The 20892-nt window shown below is 43.6% G+C and overlaps 1 protein-coding gene across 1 annotated transcript; it reads left to right on the forward strand.

Moving 5' to 3' along the window:
- The first annotated feature begins 1008 nt into the window (after nucleotides 1-1008).
- LOC119288971 (SWR1-complex protein 4-like) lies at nucleotides 1009-7762 on the forward strand. Its single transcript, XM_037568431.1, has 16 exons — nucleotides 1009-1260; nucleotides 1344-1439; nucleotides 2300-2365; nucleotides 2462-2521; nucleotides 2614-2670; nucleotides 3230-3359; nucleotides 3970-4037; nucleotides 4136-4228; nucleotides 4332-4379; nucleotides 4684-4833; nucleotides 5346-5456; nucleotides 5579-5674; nucleotides 5868-5939; nucleotides 6369-6423; nucleotides 6528-6562; nucleotides 7376-7762. Exons 1-16 carry the CDS (start codon nucleotides 1147-1149, stop codon nucleotides 7448-7450), a joined length of 1326 nt encoding a protein of 441 aa, XP_037424328.1. The 5' UTR covers nucleotides 1009-1146; the 3' UTR covers nucleotides 7451-7762.
- Nucleotides 7763-20892: the final 13130 nt, after the last annotated feature.

Below are 20892 nucleotides of genomic sequence, written 5' to 3' on the forward strand. Positions count from 1 at the left end.
ACATGTACCTCATTGTAATAATTATTATATTGAATGTTTTTTATTTCTAGTGAACCTCTTGTATCCTTGTGCGTTTTTTTCTACTTATGATTACAGTCACGGAAAATGCTTGGCATCACTCGACTGAGAATGTCACGTGCTTCCATCGTCTCTGTGGCCGTCATATCTGATTTTGATCGGACGGCTCGGGCGAAACCTCTTCCATAATCTAGGTTTGCAACTGGTCCATTGGTGTAATCATTTCCAATGCAACAGTTGGTGTGTTGCATATTGACAAAGGGGAGGCAGTGGCGACACCATGGCATTGGGAGCTTGGGGACGACATCATTGTCGAGTCGAAGGACGACACTGACTCGAGAGGAAGTTGCGGTGGAGGAGAGGAAATGAGATCAGGCAGCGAAACAGACTTGTCGTCGTTGGCAGACGACGGTTGAAGCTAGGCGACGCGGAGGGTCGAGATGGCGGCGCCTAAGCGGGTGCTCGGCTGCTGCTTCAACGATGTCTAGCAGAAGGGCATGAAGAAGCAGAGCGAGGCGACCTCGGGGAGTGTGTCACGCTACTAATACTCATCGACGTAGGTGACGACGGCAAGAGCAAAGATGGTTTTTTTTGGCAACAAGAGGCATATGCTACAATTGTGTGAACCCCAAATGCTTTACGCATTAAGGATCATGTTGCAATTGCAACAAGGATCTCGTTACAATGAAGATCGCATGATGAGCAATATCGTCTCACCACCTACGGATCTTTATGGTGATTTTTTTTTTGTTGACAAGATTAGGGTCCTTTTTGCAAAGAAGAATACTCGATCCGTGATTACAGTTTACATTCGTCTATTTTCCCTTCTAAAAATTAATTTCCCAACAAACTTATATATATAAAAAATCATTTCTCAACAATCAATCATTTTCCGACAAGCAAGGGTCGGGAAGTGATCTCCTGGCTCCTGGGCCAGATCCGGACAGCTTCGCCTACCGGGTCTGGATTGAGTTTTTTTCGGCCCGCTAACCACTGTCTTCCCCAACCCGGGATCCGTTTCCCCTCGCGAGAGCTCGAGACAGCCCCCCATGTCGCGGTAGGAGGACTGTCCGAACCCTAACCCTAGCTCCATCCACCGGCGTCCCCGTCCTCCTCCGGCCATCCCCCATGGACGCGAAGGACATCCTCGGGCTTCAGAAGACCTCCTTCCCGTCCGCCCAGGAGAAGAAGCCGCGGGCGCCCAAGGAGCCGCAGCGCAAGCCCGATGGCGTCTCGCGCGAGGTACCGCCCTTCGTCACCCTCCCCGCTCTCCGCCGCGCGTTTGGTTGTTTCTCCCGGTGCTAATGCCTGTTGCGGGGATCTAGGTGTACGCGCTCACCGGAGGGGTCGGAATGGCGCCGCTCATGCCGACCATCGAGGCCTCGCACCTGAAGCGCCGGCCTGTTGTTGAGAAGGAGAAGGTGGGCGAGCAGCTCTTCGGGCTTCAGTTACCTATTGAAAAATCTGGTTACTGCTGTAGCATTTGAACTGAGATTTCCATACATTACTGTTTGTGCATTTGAGAAATTTGGCATCCAGAGTGTGTCATTACCTGCGGAGTTGAACTAGGAGTACATGCGAAATGTTAACTGATTCAATGTACAATTAATTGCTGTTTTGAGTCGGCGGTCAAACCAGCACTTTGTTATCGGACTATATTGCATCGGGTGCATTGTATCATCTGGATAGTCGCTGGCAAAGGCTTTTCGTGCGACCCAATCGTAGAACATAATGCATATGACATGCGCCACCACTTAATGAAGCATTTTGATCTCAAACTGGATATTTCTTTTGTAATTACTCTATGAACCACAGTCTGACTTCTGTTTTTGTAGAACTGCCGACCTTCTGTGTTGCTTTCATCTCTGCTAGTGATCTGAATTTGTGCAGTTAGTGTTATTAAATAGTTGTGTAAGGGTAAGTCCAGTATCATGTAGCAGGATAATTCAACTTCTGTTGAACTTCATGCCATAGAATGCACAACATGACTAGTCTTATATGATGTCCTTTCTTATTTTAGCTTAGAATTTGGTTTTCTGTTGATTGTTCCTTTAATTCAGATCATTAAAATGTTATGTGCTCTGGTCAGCAACTTTATATCGTTATCACTGCATGGGACACTAGTTTCCGCAAACCTAGTTCTAATGATACTATTGGCTTTATGCATAACATGAATTCCAAGCATGAAGTGTCCAGTTTGTCACTTGTATCTGTAGAATGCTGTTGGGACCAATGGACTGCTGTATGTGGTTTAACTTGAGAATATCAATTACTTGCGCAGGTAGCATGGCAATGGCTACCTTTCACGTCATCTGCACGAACTGACAATCTGCAACTTTACCACTGGGTCTGTCTCTGATGCTTCACTAATGTTGTGTACATCTTAAAACATTTAGTATGACCAACTTGCGGACTCACAGTATTTCTGACCCTTTTGTTTCAGGTTAGAGTTGTAAATAATGTTCCACCAACTGGTGATTATGACTTCGCAAAATATAACACGGTGAGTATATTGTGTTAGTTACATCATGAAGCAAGACATGTTCTCTTGCAATATTGTGGGCTTACTTTTTTTTTTGTCGCTTTCTTTTGCAGAAGGTGGATGTTCTTAAATACACTGATGAGGAGTATGAGAAATATTTAACTGAACCTGTAGGTACTGTTTACTGTAAAATTATGTAAGCTCGGTTGTTAATTCTCACTTTATTTTTACAATCGGAACATTGTGCTGATTTGCGCCAAGCTTTTAGTGCCACTTAATGTTTATAAACAATTATTGCCACTACGAGATGTAATTCTGTTTAGTTCAAAGATTTGAAACAACTTAAAACTTTTCTATTTGCCGTTGAAACTTTTGTGGTCAGCTATTTGAAGGTGCCAGTAAACAAGTCTTAATTGGTGGGACATGGCCTCTTTGTGCTTATTAGTTCTACCTTATAATATCTTTTGAGCTCTTGGATGGAACAATCAGAGTGTTGGGCAGCTTTAAAATTGCTCAATTCTGTTTTGCCCTGACCTGTGTATGTCATTGAGTTATCAGTCTGTCTTAACATAACAATGTCAGGAGCACGTGTTACTGTTTATCCCTTTGCTGTCATTTCTGGCATAGACAAACCTTTTGATCATTTAGGGTGTTGCATTCAGTTTCCATAGTACGTTTTTGTTCATAATTTGTTGTTTTTAAGTAGAACGTTTGATGTGCTTGTTTCAGACATGGAGCAGAGAAGAAACAGACCAGCTATTTGAATTATGTCAGCGCTTTGACCTTCGTTTCATAATAATAGCAGATAGGTTTCCAACTGCTCGCAGCGTGGAAGATCTAAAGAGCCGTTATTATTCAGGTACTTCTAAATTTGTACATCTTTATGTTCAGATAAAACACACCTGGCAAATGTCTCCCATTCCTACTTTAATGTTTATACATGCATGTTACATGCTCAAAAGCAAACAACACTGAGTTACTTAGGATTGTTCCATCTGTTTTGCCATTCAATATATGGAACAATTGAAGAACTAGTTGTCTAGTTTATATAATAGATCCTTTAAACAATATGCTATTGTAACTTCTGGCCTTTTTCCGCTAAGTTAGTGCATAAAGGTTGTTAATCATTCACCGGCATTTGGCCTGTTATGCATCCACACTCCTATGTGTGCATGTCTTTCTTTCTATGTACTACTCCCTCCATCCCAAAATAAGTCTCGCTGATTTAGTACAACTTTCTACTAAATTTGTTACCTAAACCAGCGGCACTTATTTTGGGACGGAGGGAGTATGTAACATTATTATGAGAGGTCAAGTGGTGTCATGACTTTTTATTTAGCATATATAACTACATGTAATTAATTAGTAAAGCTAGCATGTATGATCAGTCTAATTGTATCTCCAGCAATTCAATGTATGTATTGTTGTGAGTTTACTGTGATGTAGCTATTGTGTCTTCTTGATCACAGTTACTAGGGCCCTTCTAATTGCAAGAGCTCGATCATTCGATGAAGTTGCCGGAAACCCTCTTGTGAAGGTATAAGTTGATTCTCTTCCCTACCTAAAAGTAATTACATCAATGTTATGGTATAGATTCTGTTGTACCCACATATGTTCAATTGTGTTTCTTCTCAGGAAACCTTCAATGCTGCTCATGAGACCGAGAGAAAACGTGCATTGTCTGCACTCTTCTCCCAAACAAAACAGCAAGAACGAAAGGATGCCGAGGTTAGAAATCTCCTGCAATGATATTGTGATTATTTGATTTATGATGCCTGCCATCCTTAAGATTCTAAGTCACGTATGTGATACCCAACTGTTCCCTTTTCAGGTTTTAGCAGAAGCAAAACACATTATGGAATCTCGTGCTGCTAATAAAGTGAGTAAATCAGTACATTGGATTCCATATTTCTTATTGTTAAAGTAATCTTAACTCTTAAGCAAGAACATTTGAATGTTAACTTGTAGGATATTTTCAGTGTATAAAATCACTAATGGCAAATCTTTCAGATATTCATAATTTCGTCAAGCAAGTGGCATTTTAACCTTTTGATATTCCAGGTCGTGTGGAAGTGTGGACGTGATATCATTGCTTATTGACTAACCTTGATATTTTGTGATAGTTAATTCTTGAGATTAGGTTGTTTGCTCTGTCTGGTTAATGGTTCAAGATCTGTATGCAGAACGTGGAAGAAGCCGGAGCACCGACGAGCTTGCCTAATGCTGCGGTTCCTGCTGACGGTGTATCTCCCTTGAGCAACAATCTTCCATCTTCAGCTGCTACACATCCAGCTGCAGCAGCGAATACCTCCATACCTGATACACTGCGGATGGTAACTCTGAAACTTTCAGTTGCTTAAGCAGTTTCTTTTAAGTTGTATATTTAGCTGTTGCGCTGACATTTGTAGTTGCACTTGGTATCTTCTTTAATTTCAAATTATGTTTTCTTATGTCTTGCTTCTATCTTGCTGGATTTGTGGGACCTAAGTGATCTCTAATTGTGTTTTCTGGTCATTACATTAAAAAATGTATGCCCGCTTTCATAGTTGAGCCTTGTTTGTTGCAAGGGAAAGTGCTGTTCTTTCACTGTGTAAACACATCACAAGTACAACCCTGTCCGGAATTAACTGTCGCTGAAATGAGTGTATCTAGACATGTTTTAGTGTGTAGATACACTCATTTCAGCAACAGTTAATTCCGGACGGAGGGAGTAGTTTAGGTTAACTATGTCAAGTTGTCTTGTTATCTTGTTGAATGAAGGCGTCTATTGACCAAATGAAGAATGATATCTATCTGCATACTTTTCTTTTTAGATGAATTTGACTAACTTTACCTACTCTTTCAGCTTAAAGTGTATTTGAGAACCCATGCACTTGATCAAATGGTTCAAGCAGTAACTGCTTCAGCTGGCATTAGAATGATTAAAAGGGTGGATCAAACTCTACAAGATCTTGGGGTTTGTTTTCTTGACACCAGCCTGCTCTTGACATGCACCAATACATTAGGTTTCAATTGTGTTTTAGGTCTAATTACCAAGTTTTGCAACGAACTTATGCTGCGACTGTAACCTTTTTGTAGGTAAATTTGAAGCCTAAGGTCCCAACAAAAGCAGTTTGTGCCGAACATCTTGAGTTACGGAACGAGATACTCACACTGCTTAACATACAGAAGCAGGTAAGCTCCCAGATGCTTTAGACATTTTACATCGAAACGTATCTATCCTTCATCTATGTACTGATTTTTTGGAAGTGCCTGTTTAAAACACTATTAAAAGAAAGGAGAAAAATGGCAACATCTGGCAGCGTATTTATGTGGTTAAGTACCCTCCTTTCAACTAACAATTTGTTTTCTTCTGCATCTTCTGTAGCTACAAAATAAAGAGGCTGAAGTTTTAGCAAACAGAGAAAGTTCATTCACAGAGGCACCGACCACACCTAAGGTACATGCAGAATGGGTAACTACCCTTTTTTCTCTCTGTTTCTGTGTGGAAGACATCTGATGTGATAAAGCATCTGTATTAAATTCCAGAAAAGAAGTACCATGACAAGCTTTTTATAACTGCAAAAGGCAACTCGTGAATAGAAGTACTGATCTTATAGGCCTTACTAAATTCTTAACAAAGCGATGCAAAGCGATACCAACAGAAGTTTAATTATAGAATATCCAAAGATTAAGATGTGTGTGATAATCCATCATATATATTAACTACTGTGTAGGTACCATGTAGCTAGTGGAAAGTTCTGGCAGACACAGAAGGGGAATTCTTATCATTTCTTTAATAATTGTGCTTCCAGTGCCAAATACCAATGCCCTGCCAAACATTAATTGCTTTTAGTTAATAATAACATTTTGGTGTGTATTTTTGCAGCGTTCTAATAGAGATATTGATCGACCCTTTGTCCCTGATATGGCTGGGTTTGGAGGTAATTTAAGGCAGACCATTTCATCTTACATTCTTGATTCTTCTTTTCTCTTGGAACTGATGACGGGTTATACTTCTCTGTAAATATTTTGCATGTTACTTCAGGTGAGAGAGCAATCAAACGGGATCACAAGAGGAAGGTTTGTTTTTTCTTTTGTTTTCTCCTTGATGTTAATACTTTGTTTTATTTTTTTTCTTTGGTACTACCTCCGTCCTAGTTTATTAGTCCTCGTTGTATTTTTGTGTCAAATTTTGATCATAGGTTTAACTAACAAAATGTTCATGCATGTCACCAAAAATTATATCATTGAAAACTATATTAAATATGAATTCAACGATATATTTTTTGTTGACATGCATTAACATTTTATTAGTTAAATCTTTGGTCAAACTTTAGCACAAATTACAAAGGGGGCCAATAAACCAGGACGGAGGTAGTATGTGGTATATGTCTTCTTTGATGCAGCGTGAATCTTTAGCGTCTCGACTTTGTACACAAGTGGGAAAGATCTAGTCTGAGCGTATACAGTAACTTCAATGATGGTGCCGTAGTTTTGTTTTACTATAGTTACGTGCAAGGCTTGGTAGGACGCATAGGCAGGTAGTAATATCTTGAATTGGCTTTATCAGAACCTGCTGGTACACAAAATGAAGTGAATAAGTATGTTAGGTCTTCCATTATTAAGGTGGAGGACATAACTTAGTTTTGATAATCATTTTGTTTGCAATCAATAATCAGTGTTGAATTTTTACAATGTTGCATCCCTGGTGCACTTCCGGGTTCCTTTGAGTATCTACATTTTGATCAATCCAGATTTCAGTAGGAAACGAGGGACCTCATCTTTTTTTTTTTGTGTCTATAAAGATTTCTATGTTAGGTGGCTTCAGTTTGCCCCTTACATCTGACATTTGTCATCCGTGACTGATAAAAATCGTCCATTCGTTCTTGCTAGACCACTGGAAGATTTGATGGACCCCCCTCGCCAACCCAGGGCAAGAGGCCTCGGAAGATGAAGGCGTCCGATTGATAATCTGACACAGCATAAAACATCGGGATGTAGCCAAACAACCAGAGCCGGCCCTGGGCCAGGGCAAGAAGGACGATGGCCAAGGAAATTAGGACCAGTCTTTTGTACACTAGGTTAGCCGTGCACCACCTGTTTTGTAAAATGGAATTGATGGTGGTTTTAACCTTGTTGTTGGTTGTGGAAATGAACTCTGTTTTGTGCAAAGCAATGTGCACGACGATTCAGAGCAGAGCAAGAGTTTGAACTTGATTCCAGAAATACTGTGGACACCCATATTATCGAATTCGGTGAGTTCAAAGTTGCTCCTCGCCATGGACATGATGCCCGTAGTGCAAAGATAAGATTTTGAACTTCTTCAAATAACAAAGTTCTGTGGAAGTCGTGCATATGAGCATTGAGATCCACCCAACAGGCTCAAAGTTACTCACGTGGACAATGACCATGATTTTTTGGGGGAAGTTTATAGTCTGAACGTGAAGGTTGAGCATCTAAATACTGAAATTTCACCAAAGCCTACATGGGACGTACTAGTACAGTTTAGGCTGCTGATAAGCTCAAAGTTGTTTCTTGACATGGTTCAAATTATAAATAGAGAAAATTCTTATAATGTATAACTTGCATTTCCATGACATGCAAACAAAAACATTGGAATTATAGTCTTTTAGAAACCAACTCAACTTAGACAAACGAGGTGTGAACAGACTTTATCTTTCGCTTATAATGGAAAAATGTCGTGGTTAGCCAAATCTTAGATTTGATGCGATCAGAGTATAGACGTACAAAAAAGACATTGCAAAAAAAATATCTAAACTACTGTCAGAAAACACTACTGCCAGAAACACTATCCAATAACACTCTGCCCTATATTGATCTCCATTATATGCATATATGAAATGTCCATCAGCCCAACAGAACTTTGACAATGGTTACACCAACTGTTATGCAAGAACTTTAGATATTGGTTAATAGTGAATAGAAGTTGGGACTTGCTCAATTGGAATGTTAGAGGTACTAGTAAAACGCCCGTGCGTTGCTATGGGCTATACTGTATATAAATGAATCAGACAAATTATTGATATTGAAGCTTATTTCTCTCTCATACACCAACCTCAAGGTCGACGGCAGGTTCCCGCGATCTAGTGTAACATAAACATAGCCATATTGGAGGGCTATACTGTATATAATAAAGGGGATTTGTTTTCACTGTATGTATGATACACTTTATGATACACTGTATGAAAAATGTAACAATGCGACAGTCCAGGCTCCCACAAATCCAGACCATATTGGAGAGAAAAATGTCTAAACTATGAACCCTGTTATCTCCAACACGCATACCCAACATAAAAACTCCACCCCATGACACACCCTTATATTTTCCTGTCGGACCCTCCCCTTCCGCTTGGTTTTCGCCGTAGTGAGACATTTCTCGCTGGAGCCCTCTCCTTTAAAACAGGATGACGCCCACCTCACCTTCGTCATCGCGGCCTCTCTCCTTCACACCATACTTCCCCACGGAGGGATTGCATTTAGACGTCGAAAAAAATTGATGGCGAGGGAGTCATGGAGGAGGGGTAGAGAACGAACCGATGAAAGCCAAAAAACCTGCGTACAATGTTCGCTCCGCCTGGGTCACAGAGGAGTCCCCCTGGTAGAGGAGTTTGGGGAGAAGAGGACGGCGACGCAAGGACACGTCGGGAGGATCGCAAGGAAGGCACGCTGATAGAGGAGATCAGGGAGAAGAGGACGACATCGCGAGGACGTCGGGATTATCGCGAGGAGGGCAGGCGATGGATTGCGTTCACATACACGTTAATGGGCCAGCCCAATACTGTGATGTGATGATGTCAAAGGTGGGCGAAAGATAGGAGTGGTGGGATGAGATGGAGTGAGGCGAGACTACCAACTAAGGCATTAGTAGTATAGATTACTGAGAGTTGGTATAACATACATAATCCTTATGGAAAATGTTAGGCTGAATCTTTGAGTAAGTGAATCTATCTTGTAAACTCCATTGTAGACCATGTATACACATAATTCTCCAGAAGAACTGGTGCGGATTATTTGAAGGAGCTTGATATCCCATAGACCACAGTCCTCGTGTAGTCTTGCATTGAAAGATATAGGTATGTGTTCCAGTTAGCTTGGAATGAAATAGATAATTAAATTGAAAAGTGAAGAACTGAAATGAGGTAGAACTTCCAGTAGGGTCACATTTCATTACTCAGACTAACCAAAAGTTTCAGAACCGAGTTCTTGGAGCTCTTTGTCTTTGAGGTCATCATTCTTTATAATCTAAAACGTGAACATTTGATTGGTAAAGAACATTACGTATTAAATATGACATGTTATAGCAAGCCTAATATCAGGACCACCTCTCATGGGTATAATCAACTCCCTAAAGCCTCTTTTTTTTATCAGAAGCATAATGCACATCACTTACCGAGGAAGATTTTAGCCTCTTCAACATAACAATCGGCATCCCTTGTCAAAGCTCACACCAAAATAACTGCACGTGTACTCATTCTACCCTTTGATTGATAGACTGAAAATAAGTACACAAAAGATAGGAGCTACTCACATTCAAACTTCTGCTACAAGCTCGTTGATGGTCATGCCCCTTCAACATGTTCACACATAGTGCGTCAAAAAATAATATTCCTCCAACCAGCCCATACAGAATGCCACAAATTGGCATGATAAAACAAATCCAGATTGCATTATTCATTGAAATGATAAAACATGAAAACATCTCAAACCAATATGTATGTAGAACCTGAAATTATATCTTATGTATCAAAATATCTATACAACTCCAAAAAGCGAAGGAGGACCATACATAATACAATACTCCTTTCCAGCGCTTTACGTCGCCCGCCTTCCAATGCATCCCTGGTCATCTCCATGGCCTACAGGAGGCGCTTCACCTACATCAGGATTTCGAGATAGGAATCCCTTCTTCACCTACAACAAAATTTCGAGATCCCAACACTATCATGCTAATACAAAGATCCATGAGAAGTGTGAACGCACCAACGTCTCCGGGTATGCATGGACCATATGGGTAACTGATTTGGGAAACGTAGGCGGCGATGCTGGCATGGCTGACGGCACATGATGCATCTATAGTGAGACCGGCGGCGGCCAGTAGCACCGTGGCGGCCCAATTCGATAAGCCCGACGGTCGAGTACCTGGAAGGCCAGTAGCCCATTCCCATGACGTTGGCAAAGTAGCTCGGGATGGCAGCGGCGGATCACTGGTTCACCCGTGTCAGTGACCTCGAGGCGCCGTTGGCGCGAAGGGGAGCATGTTTCCACTGTCGCAGATCTCCCATGCGACATCAATGGTCGATAGCATCGGTCTCTCTCGATGGACCGGATCTTCCCTGTCGCGGTATTCGGGGGAGACGGCATAGGCAGTGCCAAACAGCGGAGGGAGAGGCTTGACCTGGCAGGTTCTTGAGCGGTTTGATAGTTATTTTTTTTCAAGGATAGCTGAATGTCCTTGCGTTGCTATGGGACATCCAAGATATATATATTGATCAATAACCAGAAGGTTATTAACTCTACTTCACAAACTTCGACAATGCATGCACATTTTAATTTTCGATCAAAAAACAAAGGTAACAAACTCCTATAACCGTGGATAAAATACAAGAAATCAGTCTAACTGAAAATACCACGTCTACCTTAGAACGTCTATAATATCAATTAAGAAGTCTGCTACAAAACTTACTAACAAGTGGAAAAGGGGCAGCTAGTATCTCTCCAACAAACAAAATCATACCATACAAAATAGATTGCCTGCAGTCAATAAAACAGTAGTAGGGCATCTGAACAAAGAAATACATAGGGAAAATGGAACATGTCGTTTTGAAGATTACATTAATCATGTCAATGTTAACCACAATACTGAAGGTAGGCCATAATGGCCACATGACCATCTGCACTGTACTGATAACGGAACTGCGTGTCTTCATTGCTATCATTATAGATTAACATATTTAATTGTTTCAGCACAAAGGTTCCATAATGTCAGGGTAAATTCAAGAATCTTCACACGCACTTAATAGACCATGTAATAGCATGTTGAAAACTACACAGGAAAAGCATGGTTCCGAGATACTTAAGTCTTGAGGTCAGTCCAGTCTTACCACGAAAATGAAAAGACCATATGATGTCTGGTGCAGCTCCCTATTCATCAATAGAGAATCCTTCGATTTATTTACATGAAGATTCTTATTGGGCATGGCTGCATCAATCCGACTATATATATATATCTGGATGATTGATTCCACACATGTGGAGCAGATATTGGAGATTATTAAGATTCTAGCTTATTCCAAACTTTATTTATTTGTATCCCAGTTCTAGACTTCTAATGTCTGTGAAATAAGAAAATCTTGACTGGAACACAAAATGGAAACAATAAGAAAAAGTTATCACCGGAGCAATGCAGTTAAGAGTTCCAGATACCTTTCAGAAAGAAGTGACATATATTAGCATATTTTATCAGAACAATTCAATCTGCAAATTAGCAAACATGGACATTCCAGTGCATAGTAGTACGAAAAAAGGTGAAAAACAAGTGAACTGTGACACAATGTAACAGCTGAATCAACAAGGACATGTTAGAATGCGAACATATTGGAGATGAGAATTCCATTGACCTCTTGTTGGACTCTTCAAATCAGATCACTGATGGCGCTTCCAGCAGCGAGGCTTCCCCACGGCAAGGCATCTTTCTGGCTATTGTAGCTCTAGAGGATTATGCCATCAGTAGATAATCTACCATGACCTAAGGCTTCTCCATCCGGCCACGGCTGCAGCCGCGTCCACATCGCCGTGGATGCTCCGCCATATCCGCCTGGACGAGCGCATGCTCTTCATCACCAACCTCTTGTTTAGCCACGATGCCACGGTGGCCACCAGGCAGCTTGAAGCCACAAACGACATGCTTGAGCACACATCGCGATGTTGGGGGCCACACCCGGCAGCGACACCATGCAACGCGTCATGGCGGCGTTCATGGAGGCGTTGGCGCGGTGCTAGCTCCCGGCATGGGCTGGCCTGTGCAGGGCACTGCTCCTACCCCGTGCGGTGCCCACGCCACCATCGCACCCTATACCATGCAATCAAATTGGCAGATAGAGTGCAAAAATAATGGAACAAAACTTACAGAAAGATGAACAATATGCAAGTGGCGACCTCAAAATACGAGGACTACTCGTTTTGAAGTTTCAAAAGAGTTGATCTCAGAAAACTTCAATTGGACGCAAGGCCGAGTAGCAATGTACCCGGATCAGCGGCCAGATTTTTAGATGGTGTAGCTCGCTAATCTTCAAATCTAGTCCCCAAGAAGGAAATCAAGAGCAGATCATAAAGTTAATATACAGAGTTTCAAAAATCACACATTCACCTACATCCAAAATGAATCCTCCACCTGCCAAAATCACATGCCTAGTTCTTATAGTGTCCCAAAGGCAGTATGTAAGGCAGTGGAATGGATGATCAAATCATAAAACACAATCTAGTATTTACCAGCGATTCAGTATCCTGCACGTCGGACTGGATCTTAGAGAGCCTCTGCTTCATCTTGTCTGCTTAGATCTCACCATGTAAGATGAAACCAACAACAACGAATAGAAATAGGCATGGGAAGAGAGGATGACGATCTTGGCTAAGACCTCGGAGACGCAGAGTCGCAGTATTGGCGCTTGTAGCCCTGGAACACCTCACTGCTTATGATTGCTCCTCTTGATCGCCTTTCATGGCATGTATTAAAGATAAATGGTAGCTAACCAGACCTGGCCGCTGCCACCACCGAGAGGAGGTTGAGTAGTCAGCCATTTGCATAGGTGAAAGCTGCTAAGTACGTCCTTGATCCATCGCCCGCTGTCCAAGATCGACCCATGCACTTGAGACAATACTGGGCGCGCATCGAAGCAAACTTCATGGCTATGTCCCGGATCCACCGCCCCCTGTCCTGCTTGACCCATCCATAGAAATCAACACCGGACGCACCGGCTCGTTGTCGATGCCGACGAGCTGTTTCATTGCGAGGTCAAGCGGGACCGTGGAAGGCCGCACTGGTGCATGTGCTATGCGCTACTCGCTAGCGGCGTCAACTGGGAAGGGGCGACTAGGGTTTGAACAGGGAGGAGGAGACACGACTTGCGTGGATTTTTCGTTGCTTGCGTGCGTGGGTATGACGGTTTTGCTGGTTCTTTTGCCGGATCACATGGGGGTGGGACCACGTAATTAAGAAGAACGAATCACGTTTGGGGTGGAACGTACGCAGGGAAAACCAATAGCGCACGGGAGGGAGGCTCGACGAAGTAAGACGGGAAACGGAACACTGCGTTTCTTTTAGGTATTATTATTATTATTATTACTACTACTACTATTATTAGAGAATTAGAGGTTAGAGATAGAGATTAGAGATTATTTGTTTCCTGAAAATCTATTATTTGTTTCCTAAAGCAAATTGCATTAATGAGAGAGATCCGTTGATTTGGCTAAGGTAGGAAAGAATCTATTATTTGTTTGCTAAAGCAAATTGCATTAATGGGAGAGATCCGTTGATTTGGCTAAGGTAGGAAAGAATCTATTATTTGTTTCCTAAAGAAAATTGCATTAATGAGAGAGATCCATTGATTTGACTAAGGTAGGAAAGAATCTATTATTTGTTTCCTAAAGCAAATTGCATTAATGGGAGAGATCCGTTGATTTGGCTTAGGTAGGAAAGAATCTATTACTTGTTTCCTAAAGCAAATTGCATTAATGAGAGAGATTCGTTGATTTGGCTAAGGTAGGAAAGTTAGATCTGTGATCCTTTGTCATTAGGAAAGTGTTGAAAATAAACCGTACCGGACTACCAACTCCTCCATTAGGTTTTTTCTCTGGTTAATTTTCGTAGGTTTTTCTTTGCTGGATTGTCTTGGGTGCGATCGGAGGTTAGGCCCTGGAGTGTGTGGGGCGGGTGGGGGCTTCGGTACACGGTTTTTTCGGTTCGTGACGGCTCGGTGTGAGGTGGGACGAGGTACCAAAAAAACCATGGGAGGTGGGACGAAAAAAAAACCTGGAAGCGAGACTACCAACTGCTCCATTAGGAGTAGAGATTAATTCTCAGGAAAGATGGGATGACTTGAGACAGAAAATTAAGGAAAGTAATTGTAACAGTATATGCATTCAAGAAACCAAACGAGAACTGTTTGACATCTCATGTCTAAGAAAATTCTCTCCATGGAGGTTCAACCAGATTGCTTATGCTCCATCCATTGGCAGCTCTAGGGTATTGTCACTATATGAAATGGCAATCTATTTAATGGCATTATCGTCAGTCAGAACTACTATCAACTTACAATCAAGCTAGTATGTGTGTTATCTGGTAATATTTTCTACGTCACTAATGTATATGGACCTTGCCAGAATGATGAAGAGCAGATTTTATTAACTGGTTGAATAATGTGGACACTACAACTATGGACCATTGGATGATCCTTGGTGATTTCAATCTAATTAGAAGCCCCGCTGACAGGAGCAGGCTTGATGGTGATTCAAACAACATGCTACTTCTCAATAGTGCCATTCAAGCACTTGATCTTGTGGAGATCCCTCTAAAGAGGAAAAGTTACACATGGAGAGGTATGCAAGACAACCCATTGTTGGAAAAACTTGTTTAGATATTTACTTATGTAAATTGGACTATTTCGCCCCCAAATACTATTGCTCTCCCAATGGCCAGAATTACATCATACCACATCCCTATGCATTGATTAGTTCCTTTGGTGATCTAGAAATGAAGAAGAAAGGATTCTCGCCCTTTTCCCAAGAGGTGACCCTAAGTTATTGAACCCACGAGAGGACGGTTCCCTTTAAGCTAATGGCTCAAATAAGCTTTTGCTAGATAACTAAATTCCAGCTTTTGACTGGATCATAAATCAAGCTAACGCTAAAAACACTTATAGTGAAAATAGGCGTGGGTATGAGAACTTATGGTTACAACCATATATTTGTGTTGGGGTCATCCTGATCTTAATTTGTGCTCTGGAAGTCATTAATCAAGATGTGTTTGCTACTATCGAAGTGGGGGTGTGTCGGGACCCCGATTCCAAATCACATCGATCTAGCCGGTAACACCTCATATCACTTTGCGGCCTCACGCATGATATTCCCACGGGTGTCGTCTTACCCTGGCCCGGGACCGTTTTCGCCTATTGGCTCACGTATATGATTGTGTCGTTAGCATCCATATGACAGAGAACCCGGGCCGACATGGCTAGTCGTGAACCCAAAGCGGCACTAACCTATGGGGACAGGCATACATAATTCACATCGAGCATGTCGGTCAACAGCATGTGAATCTGGGCTGTAGCACTGGCTACCAGGACTCCAGATGTCACCGCGTGACATTTCCCCGAAGGGACAGACACAGGAACAAAGTGAAACACATGCCGGCCAGTCGAGTGTCCTGAGTAGTAGTGCTGGGCTAGCAGGACTCCGGTGAACCGGGCTGTAGCGGACTACTATGGCTCAAGGAAGCACTAGACTACATTTCCCCATAGGTGAGGCTGCCAAGGATAAACAATTAGATTGTCGGATCCCACACATAGTAATACACGTCACACGTACGCATCACATGCAAGTATGTGCTGTACAACATGGCATCACAACATAACGCAACTCATATAGATAAAGGCCCAGAAGAGCCACATAGCATTAATACAAACAGGGGTCACATGACCCATCATTCAGAGCGTACAAGCAACGGAAGCATTACATGTCTGAGTACAGACAACTACAGAAGAAAAAGGCTAAGAAACCTGACTATCTACAAGTCCCTCCAAGGTACAAGATCGTAGCTGAGGTAACAAGCTACTCGTCGAAGTCCAAGCGGTACTACTAGTGAGACAGACGTCTCACCTGCAAAACATAAATAAAGCAAACGTGAGTACAAAGGTACTCAGCAAGACTTACATCAGATCCTACCATACATGCATTTGTATCAAGAAGGTAATGTGGGGTTTAGTTGCATCAAGCCAGCTTTGACTTAGTGGCTATCCTCTTCTACGACAATGAGAAACTTCTTTGAGATGATGCGACGCACACGAGTCCACTAATCACCACATCAAAACACTACTATGGATCCATCCTCGTCTCCTGACGAGAAGGCCATCCATAGCACTCACACTTGTCTTGAGCATTTTAGAGTATCCACTTTAAGTTGTCTATGTAGCACGTAAGCATCCAAGAAGTCCATAACCGCGGACCCGGCTATTCGAATAGATCATGTTAACCCTGCATGGGTGTACTTCTTCACACACACGCTCTCACCACTTATCACCATATACACATCATGTATCTCGGCAACCTTCAAGCGGAAGCCTGGCGAGGGTGTCGGCCACGACCTGACTAACCACACAAGACTCTAGTCCAGGTTTATCGCCTATTCGGGTTCCATCCGCAAGGAGATCCGGCCGGGGTGTCGCTCACGGCCCCAAACAATATGTGGAGGGTTCCCAAGCCCACCTCGCCGGATGGATCTACGCTTGGTACACCATGCCACTTGTGCCTAGTCTGTCCCAAGCCCACCTGGCCGGGTGCCACTTGGTAGACTACTAACACTACCTACAAACACCAGAAACTATTTGCGACTCCTAGACAAAGATCAAGTTGGCTAATAAGTCGAGAGGGCACTTAAGCATTCCAATGTGTGGTAGTAGCTAGTCATTGGACAACATACATAGAACTTAGTGCTTAAGGACGGTTCCAGTGAGACAACCCACCATGTACTTCTACATGGCCTCTCACCGCTACCTTTACCAAATCGTGTTCACACGCTTAACTCTCAGCACCAGAACATATCGTACCACTCCAATTCATTCCCGATGAATCAGACCTGACACAACTCTAAGCAATAGCAAGCATGGCATGGTAGGAACACCACATGGCTCAATCAACTTCTACACATGCTAGTGGGTTTCAACTATTTACTGTGGCAATGACAGGTCATGCAGAGGAATGGGTTCAACTACCGCAGCATAAAGTAGCAGTTGAATCATTGTTATCCTAATGCAATAAAAGAGAGCAGGAGCGAGAGAGTGGGATTGTATCGGAATGAACAAGGGGGGTTGCTTGCCTGGTAGATCAACAGGGGGGCACTGCTTCACTGATAGGTACTCTCGAACACTTTTGGAGCAGGACCTATCGAGAAGGAACGGTGACAACAATCAATACACAAGCATATGCAACAATATGATGCATGAACATGGCATGAAGATGTGATGTTGTTTGAGCTAATGCAACTAGTATTCAAATTGAATGAAGTCCATTTGAACCAAGGGTTCAAATGCAACTCCAAATTAAGCTCTTATATATGCCATTTATATGTTTTCACCTATACAACAGGTATAAGTTGTTTTGTCATGCATGAAACTGGTACAGATGGAAAGATTGTATTTTTCTGATAATTTTTCATATATAAATTATTTCAATCCGAGCTACGGTTGAATTTCTATGATTTTTTGAAGTTTGAATCATTTTCTGGAATTTCCTGATTAATCTTAAATCCAGAAAATGAATAACTGCATCAGCCTGACGTCAACGTGACGTCAGCGAGTCAATGGGTCGGTCCAGGTCAAACCTGACCAGTGGGACCCATATGTTAGTGTCTAAACTAACTAATCTAGTTTAGTTAGTGGCCTCGGGCCCACATGTCAGTATCATCAGCTAATTAAGTTTAATTAACATCTAACTAAAATTAGCAGGGGCCTGGCCCACTTGTCAATGTCATAGAGGGGGGGGGGTTAATTAGCGGGGTTGACGCGGTCAAACCTGCCGGCGTTTAGCCGCCGGCGAGGCCGAACGCGACGGAGGGCACGGGAATCGCCCTCCGGTGACCATTCAGGCGGCGGAGACCACGGGCGAGGAGCTGAGCCTCGTCCGCGTCATTTGGAGCAAGTGGGAGAGGCGGGGACGGCCGGAGCTCGCTGGGGCGGAGCTCGGGGCGGCGGCCGAAGCACGGGCTTCAAGCGAGAGCGGGCTGTGGGGCACGGGGTGGCCACCCGAGGGGCTCTGCGGCACCCTCGTGGCACCAGGAGCACGGTGACGTGCTCGGTTGCGGGCTGCGGTGGCCAGGGCGACGACGGCGACATAGACGGCGGCGAGGAGCTACGGCCATGGCGGGGAAAGGGGCTACGGCGTGCAGGCAGCTAAACGGAGAGAGGGGAATGGCGTAGAAGCTCACGGCGGTTTGGACGAGGCGGTCGGCGAGCTCGGGGACGCGTTGAAGACGACGGGGCGACGAAGACGATCTCCGGCGACCGGAGATGAAGACGGCGGCGAGGCGGCTCTCCAGGGCCTCCCAAGGCGCGTGGCTTGACGGAGAGGTGGAGGACGACGTGGTGGAGCTTCTGGACTCGAAGAGAGGGCGAGGGGGAGGCGGTGGCCGCGGCAATGGCGTGCGGTGGCGACGGTGGTGCTCGGGCGGTTGCGCGGAAGAGAACCAGAGGAGGAGGGAGAGCGAGGGAGAGGGAGAGAGGTCGGGGCGGCGCGTGGTGTCGCGCGGGGCATCCATACGACGAGGAGGAGAAGCAGGAGGTGGCGGGGAACGTGGCCCCGGCCGGACGCGTGGCCGCGCGCGCCGGCGCGTGCCCCTGTCCTTCTGTCGTCGCCAGGAGGATGACGGTTGGCGGTTGGGCCAGTGGCCGCACCACTGGGCCGGCTGAGGCGCCAGATGGTTGTAGGTAAGCGCCAGGTAAGCTTTCTGTTTTTGTTTCTTTCCTATTTTTCTGACATTTGTTTGGTTTAATAAAAATACTAAACCATTTTATTTTATTATGCCAATTTTTGTAGGGGCTAGTGGTATTATTCGAGAGCTCCTCAACAAATGGCACAATTTTTGGACATATAATATATATATAACATTTATATATCCAAAGCAAATAATTACTGCATTGATTCCAAATGCCCAAAATAAATACTTATGAGCTCCTAAAAATATTGGTTTGATTTTCATCTCTGTCCAATATTTTTAGAGAACAACATGAACATTTTCTTGGACCTTTTTGGAGCAATTTTTATCTGGGTCATTTCCAGAAATGATTCTGAGGGTTTCACAAATCCCCATTTCAAATTTAAATGGAATTTAAACATGATGCACAAATGGCTAGGTGGTCTAGGTCATACCAGAACTAGGGATGTGACAACTCGCCCCCACTCGGAAGAATCTCGTCCCGAGATTCAGGAGTCGGCGGAAAGAAAGTGGGGTACTCAAGTCGAAGACGATCTTCACGCTCCCAAGTAGCTTCTCTCTCGGAATGATGAGACCACTGAACCTTGAGAAACTTGATATTATGACGTCGGGTGACACGCTCTGCTTGATCAAGTATGCAGACAGGGTACTCTCGATAAGTGAGGTTATCTTGGAGATCAAGCGTTTCGTGGTCCACTCCGCGGATGGGATCCGAGAAGCAACGCCTGAGTTGAGAGACGTGGAAGACATCATGAACTCGAGAAAGATGTGGTGGTAGTTCCAACTGGTAGGCAACCTCTCCTCGTTTAGCGAGAATGAGAAAGGGACCAATGTAACGAGGAGCCAACTTGCCCTTGATACCAAAACGATGGGTACCCTTCAAAGGGGTAATCCGAAGGTAAGCTTTGTCGCCAATTTCATAAGCCACTTCCTTATGATGACGATCATACTGGCTCTTTTGACGAGATTGGGCTGTTTTCAAATTCTCACGAATGATGCGAACTTGCTCTTCTTCCTCCTGGATCATATCCGGTCCAAAGAATTGTCTCTCACCGGTTTCTGACCAGTTCAAAGGTGTTCGACATCTTCGTCCATACAGAACCTCAAAAGGAGCTTTCTTGAGGCTGGACTGGTAGCTATTGTTATAAGCAAACTCGACGAAGGGAAGACACTTCTCCCAATCCATACCGAAGGAGATAACACAAGCTCTAAGCATGTCTTCAAGAATTTGGTTGACCCTTTCCACATGACCACTTGATTGAGGGTGGAAAGCGGTAATGAAGGAAAGATGGGTGCCCATGGCAGTTTGGAAACTCTCCCAGAAGTGAGAAGTGAAAAGACTGCCACGGTCTGAATTGATCTCTAGTGGAACACCGTGAAGTGATACTATTCGAGAAATATATAAGTCAGCTAGCTGACTAGCAGTGATACTCTCTCGAACAGGTAGGAAGTGTGCCACTTTGGAGAGACGATCAATGACCACGAAGATATCATTATTCCCTCTCTTGGTCCTGGGAAAGCCGGTGATGGAGTCCATACCAACTTTATCCCATTTCCATTCAGGAATAGCTAAAGGCTGAAGAGTGCCGGCAGGCCTTTGATGCTCTGCCTTAACGCGGCGACAAACGTCACAGTTAGCAATGAACTGAGCAATTTCTCTCTTCATCCTAGTCCACCAGAACCTCTG

This window comes from Triticum dicoccoides, chromosome 1A (genome assembly GCF_002162155.2).
Source record: "Triticum dicoccoides isolate Atlit2015 ecotype Zavitan chromosome 1A, WEW_v2.0, whole genome shotgun sequence".
NCBI lineage: Eukaryota > Viridiplantae > Streptophyta > Magnoliopsida > Poales > Poaceae > Triticum > Triticum dicoccoides.